At 37.1% G+C, this 10094-nt stretch overlaps 1 protein-coding gene across 2 annotated transcripts in view; it reads left to right on the forward strand.

The window, feature by feature from the left end:
- Positions 1-16: 16 nt before the first annotated feature.
- Positions 17-10094, forward strand: part of LOC101849696 (p21-activated protein kinase-interacting protein 1-like) — a gene marked incomplete in the record, with an annotated part of 14035 nt that continues 3957 nt past the window's right edge. For both annotated transcript variants that reach the window (XM_013082852.2, XM_013082853.2), the window contains 7 exon segments: positions 17-308; positions 2572-2737; positions 3578-3698; positions 4929-5056; positions 6346-6428; positions 9064-9126; positions 9756-9871. In XM_013082852.2, the coding sequence (XP_012938306.1) occupies positions 228-308; positions 2572-2737; positions 3578-3698; positions 4929-5056; positions 6346-6428; positions 9064-9126; positions 9756-9871 (758 nt within the window).

Raw genomic sequence — 10094 nt, forward strand, 5'->3', positions numbered from 1 at the left:
ACGGAAAGTTGTTTCTGTAATTGAAGATCACCAAAGTTTACAACACTGACTGAAAGCATGGCGAGATGATAAGAGTCTAGATTTCTATGTCATGTATAGATCTGTGTGATGAGATTAGACTCCTCAAAGACACCAAACCAGTGGAAAAGACTATTTGTAGATTAGTAAGCCGAAGGCCAAGGAATAATAGTTTGTGTTAAGTTTGTTTCCTGCAAAGTATCGACAGGATGGAGTCCATTGAAATCATTGTCGGAACCTATGAAAACATGGTTTTGGGTTTCAGGACAGTACAAAGTGTTGCAAACAATGTAAGTAGCAAACGTAGTTCTTTTCCTTTCCCTGTCTCTGCTTCTCCACTTTGAATCGGGGAATCAATGTCTGTCTTTGGCCCAATAGTACTGGAACATTATATCTTTATCGGCCGTAACTTTATTCGGGCTTGTGTTGGGATTCTAAGAATCTAGATTAGAAAAACTTTTGAAAAGGGGGTTGGGTTAGCTTCTAAGCCTAGCCTAGGGCCTAGGCCGTTAGTAAAGTTAATGTTATTAGAGAACAGGGCCTATAGAGAATTAATTTATAACGAAAATATGATTCTAATACAGTGGAATCCTGTTATAACGAGAGGGAGGGGACCGATGCGAAATGTCCGTTATAGCAGGATTCTCGTTACAAGGGATCCAATAATAAATTCAAGGGAAATAGTGAAGTAGGCCTAATCTATGATTAATTGGCGTTCTGTTTATTCCTTTTTGTATTTCCCCTGATGATTTGTTCAACATGATCTCAAGGTCTTACCTGATCAAAAATCGAATCAGGTTTCTTTCTCTAGCACTAGCAATGTTGACAAATCGGCCTTGGCGATCAAAAAGAAGGGGCTCTGGCTCTAGGCTAACTCGCCCGCAGTGTTGTTCCCCACCCCACTACACACTGTGATGCGTTGCGTCTGCTCGCGCACGTCATACATTCACTCCATCCATCTAATCACAGCATTGTGACCTCTCCATCCCGCACTAGAGAAGTGAGAGGCACCCTCCCCACTCATTCGCTCCGGCCTTCATTGTTGGTCCACGTGGGCTCTCCCATTCCTTGTTTTGCTGGATCACCGACAACTTTCTCAACTGGCAAGGTTTTATAATAATGTTTACTTGGTCTGTGCGCTGTGCACAGCAGCAGCAATATATTCCGTTATAACCGACTCGCCTAACGATCTGATTGCGCAATAGCAGTATTTTATTTACAAAGATAAAGAAGGAAAAAAAACGGGGTTTTAGAACAGTATCTTTATAACTTCTCGTTTTTCAGGACTCGTTATAAGTGGACTCCACTGTACCACTTTAATTTGGCCACCTCTATTCTCACCCGGGGTGAGAATAGTGCAGGCGAGTCTTTTGGCTATTCTCACCCGGTGCGCGTTCACCGTTATAGCCTAGATCTAGGCCAACCAATTTTGCGTTCAGCCTAAACCACAGAATTCTACACTGTGATAAAACAGAAAAATTGTAGAATTCTGTGCCGTGAACAAACGTTCCATTACTACGGTTAGCCTACTAAAAGCGTACAATTTTGGCTGTGGGCAGTGGAGAGAGAGAGAAAGAGAGAGGAGTAGAGCGAGAACTTCCGGGCAAAACAAAATGGCGACCCGCGTAGTTTGGCTCGATTCGAAAAGTGAAATAGCCATAGCATCTTTGTAGTCGATAAAATTAGCTTACTTTTGTGCTATAACGTAATCTTTTCTTTGCCTTTATCCATTTGATCATCCACATCGATAGAAAGTATTCCGAAATTAGCGGGTGAGAATAGCCTACGGTGGCAAGTCTCACCCGGGGTGAGAGGTCGATCATATTTCTATTCTCACCCTGGGTGAGACATCGTAGATCTATATTTTTTTCTTTTTTTAGGCGCACTTTAGTCATAAGGCCTAGATAATTTATAAAAATTTACAAAATAATTTATGATATTGATCTGCGGGACAAAACACAACTTTATACAATGATAAGCCTATTAGGAAAAGAAATTCTCCCAACTAGCCAGTTTCAGTTGTGGTACAGTATGGGCATGGACAATTAAAAAAGTTTTAGATTTCTCTCAATATATGTCAAGTTAAAAAAATAACCAGTCTTAAACTTGAAATACGATACTACGGTAGAGAGAAATAAACTTTTAATGTGTCTTTGTTTGGTCAAGATTGCTTCACTTTCAGAGTTTCCTTGGATTTGTCCAAGTTCAACTCCATCGCACTCTCGATTTCGTCATTTATATATTTGCTTGTAAAAATTCACACTCGCACCATTTTAAATTCTATTTCAACCATTCAAAAACTCAAAGAAAGAAGAAAAACTCTATTTTTGCTTTATACCCTAGTTTTCAGTTAATTCTATGCTAACATTCTCCGTTGACCTCATAGATATGCATACCACGGAAGTGTCGGTATGTTCGGCTATTGAAACGTCCGGCAATGCCGCTCTAGGTGCGAATTAATAGACTCAGCGCAATTTGTTTACCACAGCGCTTCATTCAGTCATTACTCCAAAATGTCTTCACAATTCAATTTTTCTCTGTTCTGGATTTTAGAACTGCACTTTGGAGACAAGTTTTACAGATGATGCCCACAGAGGTGCCTTGAGGTGCCTGTCAGTTTCATCAAATGGTATACTGGCTTCCAGCAGCACAGATGATTCTGTTAGGCTACACAGCCTGAAGCGAAGAAAAGAAATTGGAGGCGTCTTCCAACACACAGGTCAGGGACATGTGTGAACAAGTTCAGTCTCTTCGCTTTATGTTGCTGTTTTGTATTTCATTTTGATTTTACAAAGTACTAGTTTATAATCATACAGATAATGAGAACGGGTACTCATTATGAGTATTAGATGGCAGTAGTGAGATACTTAAAAAATCATTTGGGAATGCAGAGGCAGTTTCTTATACTTCGGGGACAGGATTATACGTTTTTTTCTCTGTAACAAGAGAAATCAGTAGCTACAGCGTTGTTTCTCAAATTTATTCCATTTGTACCTTGAATTTCATAACTTAAGTTATGACTAAAATGGTAAAGTTCAAAGTTCAAATGTAATTGGTTTCATCAATGTACTCTCACATAATTTTGTCATGTTTATTTTTTAGAATATTGTTGATATGTTAGGCATCATGGTGAAATCAGGCACTCATCAAAATAATGAAATCGAAGAAAAAGGCATTGCCACCAGTCAGGCTAAACACCATTTATGTTCATATGAAAACACATTTCCATGTGAATTTTACTGAAAAACCTTGTTTAAAGGCACAAAGTATGTAATTTTCAGTTTTCAAGGACTCTTAAGCTATTGAAGTTACCAAACTTTGGAGGCCATTTCCTCATTAGTTAAACCACTGAAACCAGGCTGCCCCACCTTCTTCAATCGCAAATATCTCGACTTCTTTTCAAACTAAATGGATATTTTTTTCACTGAAAGCAAGGAAAATGAATAAACTTTCAGATGATATCAATAATTCCACATGCCCAAAAATTGACGAACACCTGATTCCACCACATCTTGACACGTATAAATTATATTCTGTCTTCTCAAAATGTTTCTCAAAGGCACAGTCAACTGCCTCACTTTCTATGGAAAGGGATACATGTTTTCTGCCAGTGAAGATGGGACCATCTGCATGTGGAAGTCCAAGAACTGGGAGCTGTTGAGGACTCTAAAAGGCCATAAGTATGTCCAGACAAATTTATTACTGCTACTGGGCTTAAGGTTCTAAAGTTAACTGTTAGAGTTTAATAGTTTTTAGTTTCGTATCAATTTCAGCCCGCACTATTACTATTACCAAGTTTGTCTCAGTTGCCCCTTAAGGCTGAGCATGCAAAAGTATGTCACATATACTATAACAGTTATCTTCTGTTGTAGTAGAGTCCATGAACTCAAGTCGTAAACCTATTCCCATGGGTGGTTGGCGGGTGCTCAGGTGTGGTTTGCTTCTTCTTTCCTATCAAACATCTATCGTCCTTGTCTCCCCTTCTTCTTTTTTATGTTTGTTACTCTCTTTTAACACCTCTTATCTTCTGGCGCTCATATGACCTTATGCAGTTGCGAGCGCCTTAAAACCTCCACTAAAACTATAACCTATTCCCTGGGTTGTAGCAGCAAGTTTTAATTGAAAGTATGCATACGTTAACATTTCCTTCACAAAAAAGGACAGATTTCCTGCTACAAGCTTGTATTATTATAATGTACCAAAATGTTTAGAAAAGAATGAAGATTTGATTATGTAACATGAGAACACACTTGCAGTACAGGCAAGAATATATTTATGATAAGCAATGAAAACAAGTGGAAAAGAAGAATGATACTGCGACTATTCAGTACGAATGTCGACTTTTTAAGGGTTAAAAAGGAAGTAAGCGTCTTGTTTTACTAAATCAGCTTGTACCATTATGGCAAGTGAATGTTTTGATCTTCAACTTTGCACACCAAATAAATGTATTGATTGTAGTGGACCATACTATGGGGGTATTTGACTTTATAAAAAGTTCATAATAGTGTTGATGTTTTGACCTTTGTGTGAACTTAAAAGTTTTGGCTAAATTTTAATGCTCAGAAATGGTCACCTCTGAAAGGACATGAAGAAGGATGTTAAGACATTGCATAGTTTTCTTTTTTACATGATAGATAACTGTGTTGTATCTTCTCATGTTTAGGTATATACCCTTGATGTCAGATTTGGTAACTTTAGTCGTCTGTGTACCAATTATTGAACACCTTTTGATGTGAGATTCCACACCTTCTCTTTAAGCTAAAGACACATCAGTACTGTGTGTGAACCATTATTTGTAGAAACAGGTGAAGAGAGTAGTTGACAAGATAGAAGGTTTTATCTTCATTATTCTGTCTGTAGTTTATTTTGCAAGCTTTTGCTTTTATATCCTGATTTTGGTTTCCCCACAGAGCTAAAGTTATGACAGTGGGGATTCATCCAACGGGAAAGTTGGGCTTTTCTGCTGGCAGTGACAAAAGCCTTCTCACATGGGATCTACTGACTGGGAAACTGGCTTTTCAAAGAAAGCTTCAGGATGGTAGGAACTAATTAAGGGCAAAACTTTTTTAGCATTCAGCTTGTACGAATGAAAGGAAATTTACCGTGCTCTGCTTAAAGCTAAAAATATGTGTGGTATAATTCTCTAGAATTTAATTTCTCCTTTTGATATACAGCTTGAATGGAATCATAGAGATTAGTTAACCATGGGGTATAATGCTCATCTCTTATGACAAAGGACTGAATTTGATTTCCTGTTTATACATGCGCAGTTAGTAGACTTTGTTGCTTTCTCCATAGGTAGGTAGGATTTAGCACTTTGATAAGAACTAAGCACTTGAAGGCTCTCGTGACACCTTGGTTATTGACAGTCGAAGACTTGGAGTCTGTCCAGTATGGCTCCCAAAGAAAAAGTTTTGGGTATTTTTCTGCCAAAGTTATAAACCAAGTCTAGACAGTATATTGCCTGCTCAGTGTAGCACTCCGCTATCTGTCATTTTGAAAAGTGATGTATGATGGAGTCTTACACTGAGCAGTCGATACAAATGGTTTTATTGAACTTTTGTAAAAGGTGTTTTGTTGCCTTAAGACCACACTCTACTTCTTAGCACCAAAATCTACGGTTAAGTTATTTTTACTTGTTTTCTTCTAATTTTCTCAAAGTATTCCATTTAAGGATTAAAAATATTCAGTTTTGGGAATCATTATTAGTTACATAATCATAGAAATGGTAAATTAGTGTGAGATCGGGCTATCTGAAGGACCATTTTCAAAAGCTAAAAACTCAAAATCCATTCATGCTATTTATGAACTAATTTCATATTTGTAATCTGCACACAAATGTTTAGAAAATGACGCTAGCTTTTCTTGAAATTGTAAATATTAATAATTTTATTACGTTTAAAAAACTTGCATGTTAGTGAATGGCAAAAATAGTCAAAAACGCAAAGTCAAAAAATCAATTAAAAACTTTTTTGTCCTAAGATTAGAAAAAGCAAGCCTCATTTATTTGGAACTGCATGGTGCAGTTACCCTCCAAATTTCATGTCTTTCTCTTTAATTATTTTTTAGTTTTTAGCTTTTGAAGCCGAGAAATGAATATTTTGAGGAAAGGAGCAAAAACATCTAAAAATTGCTCTAAAGCATTGTATTGGCTCACAATGTTACAAAATTTATGGAGCTGTCTGTTTGAAATAAAGCGTTGGGATTACTGCCATTCGATTTAGCATATCATTTTTAAGGGAATTTTCTCAAAAACTAAAGGACATTGTTTGCACTCAAACTGGAGCTCTAATCCATGATCAGCAAACTAAAATTTTTTTGTTTCAGTCGCCCTCTCAATATTCTTCACACCCTCTGGAGATCGCTACGTTTTGCAGTTTGACAGAAGAATTGAAATATGTGATATTGAGGTAAAAATTTATAGGTTTTTTTTCTGTTTCATTATATTGGATCATATTTTCTTATGTTAAGTCAAATATATTTTTTATTTATTTATTTATCTTTTCAAATGAATGTTTTTGACCATGTGAAAGTTAGGCTGTAGTGCTCTCTTCATGATGTCATGAACAGGGTTGGAACTCATGGAATTAAAGAACCACTGCCTTCTTAGGGACCGTTCACAAATGACGTCAGCTCGGGGGAGGGGGGGTGGTGGGGGTCTGGGAAAAGTTGACAAAAATTGACATTGGGAGGGGGGGGGGTCCTTACAAAGTTAACATCAACCATGATGCTGTAAAAGGTTAGGAAAAAAAGAAAAGATAAAAAAGCGAAGAAAAAATAGAAAATATTATGGACCACATTGTTGTATTAACATAGTTAAAAAACTGGACCTCTTTTATTTTCTTTTAAATCTAATTACAATTTGTTTATAAAGATTCTTTCAACTCAACTCAAAATTTTGGATGATTACTTAATTTTTGTCAAATCGTTCATTTCCATATATATTGCTAAATAATACATGCCATGCATAAACAAATATTAAATATTCATTTTTGTGTTCTGATTTGTTCGATATTTATTTTTCCCAACCTGAGATGATGCTTCAATCTTTTTGCTTTGGTTATTTTCCAGGCTGTGATATCCAATCTATTTGTTTTAATTATTTTGGTAGGTTAAAGTTGTTAATTAATAATTTGACAGTTCAGGTATTCCTTTGTTGTATCCTTTAACCCTTTCGTTGCCAGGGGGTATGCATCCCTACTGTCATTACTGATTTTCAGCTGAGCTCGTTTCCCAAGACAGCAGCCTAATGTCTCAGTGTTAATGGACGCGCGATCTAGATCTAGCGCACTCGTGACATATTTCGGGCACCGGGTCTTCGATTGTCTCTTTTCTCACTTTTCTTATTCCCCATTTCCTCCCATTTTACCCATATTTTCGATAACCTGCAAATCTAAGTCAAAAAGTGAATTAATGTTACTTTTTAAAGTCATTTCACTGTTTACATTTTACGAGAGCATGCGGCCGCCCGCAAGCCTAGATCTGTGTTTATCGATCGCTTGCAAGCCTTGCAGTAAAGTAATACTAGCAAATTTGGTACCAATATGTGCATCTTTTATTCCAGAATACGAATCTACGCAGCGTTTGTTGCTAAAACTCTGTACAGAAGAATAAGAGCCTGATTATTAGCGTGACATACATGTAACATCATATAGGCAACTAGGAGCGGCAAATTTTGCAAATTTTCATGGATGGTACGACACAGCGCTAAAAATTGTGCATTTTCATGACGTACCAAGTACGTCATAAGGCAACGAAAGTGTTAATAAGCAATAGTTTTATTTTTAGAAATTAAAATAAAGGTCAAAGGAGTTATAAAATGCATCCTGTACAGGTTCTTTCTAAATGTATACGTACATTTTGGTTGATGTCAACTTGGGGGGGTCCTGGGAAAGATGAGGATTGGCCAAATTTTAGCTGACATCATTTGTGACCGGTCCCTTACATTTTGGAAGTTATAGTCCACCTGCTATTGTTAGTATCACATTTTTCACCATTTATATGTGTTAAATATTTTTTAAAGCATTTTGATACTGTGAATTCTTAATTCTCAAATAGAGAAAGAGGGAATACCAAAAGACTTGGCTCTAAACAGTGCTGCTTACAACCTTTTATAAAATAACCTTTGAGATGCAACCATTCTATATCATCTGGTCAGTGTAAGACTTCATCACATATCACTTTTCAAAATGGTGTACGATGAAGTCTTATGCTAAGCAGTCTTTATGTGGATACAGTCAAACCTGCCATGACTGCCACCTGTACAAATGGCCAGGTTCCTTTCTCCCCCTTATATTTTTTTCCTGTCTTAGACGGCCACCTCTCTCATCGCCTGAAGTTTTGTAATAAATCATGTATTAGCCCCTGACGTTGTGGACAATCCGTCATAATGCAATCACCTGTCGTTGTTAGGTAGTCCCTCCAACCAATCATGCTGTGTAGACCCCTCCCACTGTTGACCAATAGCTAACAATAAATATTCAGCTGCTGGTGAAGTAGCCTAAGAGTGTGATCCCTCATAACCCATAAGCTCCGCCCACAACTCATACACAAATCATAAGTAAGATGAGTAATCACTGTTTTCAGTGTGTAACACAGTAACAATGGACGTCAACATGAACTTGCGACAGAAGCATTGCTCGTTCTCTCAGTAGTGGCGACCCGTGTTTTGTTTTAACATGGCACTCAGTCTTCCTGATCTGACAGATTTTGTTTTATTGTCACCCTTTCACAAAATCAGCAACAGCAAAAAGAAAAGCTAATTTAAAAAAAGACCCAACAAAAACAACAATGCGGCTACCTTCGGTTGGGATCTCAGAAGGGAGCGGTTTGTTTTCTTCATTTTGATCAAGCCTCCCTGAGACCCCCACCTGTCTTGTACGGCCACTTTTCTTCTTGACAATGGGTGGCCGTCTTACACAGGTTGGACTGTATATATTGGAAAAATTTTCCTCATTCATTGTGATATTATTCCTCATTTTACCTTTTTGTATAATTATCTCTTCCGAAAAGGGAATGAAGATTATCATTTTTGTGCTGTTTCAGGACACAAAAACTGTTAATGTAATGACTATGGATTGGCGTATCAACTGTCTTGTGCTTGTGAAAGTAAGTATTGGATCTAGATTATCTTTTTTAGGGGTTTGTTTTCTGTAGAAAATTTTTTTATTTGTTTTCACTGCAACATACTGTTATAATTGCATTGATGTTGTTACTATTATCAAAACTTTGTACATGTTGTAGTAGAAGGTACAAACACAATTTCTTTTCAATTTGGAGTTTGAAATGCTTTTTTAGAAAGGAGAATTTTTGCTTGACGTGTAAAGAGGATGTTTGTAGATCTACCTCATGTTCTCAGCAAACTCACTTCTGTGAGCTGGTAGATTGTATAAGTGGGTAGCTGTTCTTCTTGATCAGATGTTTACAGAAAGCTGCGAAGTCCATTGATGTGTGAATGCTAAGATGTGTATGTTTAGAGGCACGCTTTTTTTTTGTGCTCAGGTAGTAATGTAGACGGAGGCCACTCATTGGAGACTGAGGCCACTCATTGGGTGGTGGTCAGTTTAGGTAGCCTATTTTAATTTATATTGTAGAAATGTATCTAACATTAATTGAATTTTTCAAAATGTTCACTTGTAATATTTCAGAAAACATGATTTGGTTTAAAACTAATATGCTTGAAAGTACTTACTTACAACTTTGATCATATTCTATCTCTATAATTCTGTCTTTCCCAGCAGGACTTTTTGGTAGTTGGTGGTGAGGACAGACATGTCCAAGTACTGAATCTGACAAGTGGCAAGACAGTGTTGACATTAGACAGTGCTGATCAAGGACAGAGTGATTTTCATGGGTAATTCCTCTTTTCATATTATGTTGCCTTATTTATTACAAAGACTGGCTTACATCAGGTAGACCCTTTCGACCATGAGTATCAATTATAATGCATCTCTTTGGCCCAACTAGCAAACATAAATGGTCGCTTTTAAAGACAAGCGGGCTACCCCAGATTTCAGGGGTTTCCAAAAATTTTGACCTACCCCAAAAGTGTGCATTGCCCTACATATAGGAGAAGT

Source organism: Aplysia californica, unplaced genomic scaffold (genome assembly GCF_000002075.1).
Source record: "Aplysia californica isolate F4 #8 unplaced genomic scaffold, AplCal3.0 scaffold00196, whole genome shotgun sequence".
Lineage (NCBI taxonomy): Eukaryota > Metazoa > Mollusca > Gastropoda > Aplysiida > Aplysiidae > Aplysia > Aplysia californica.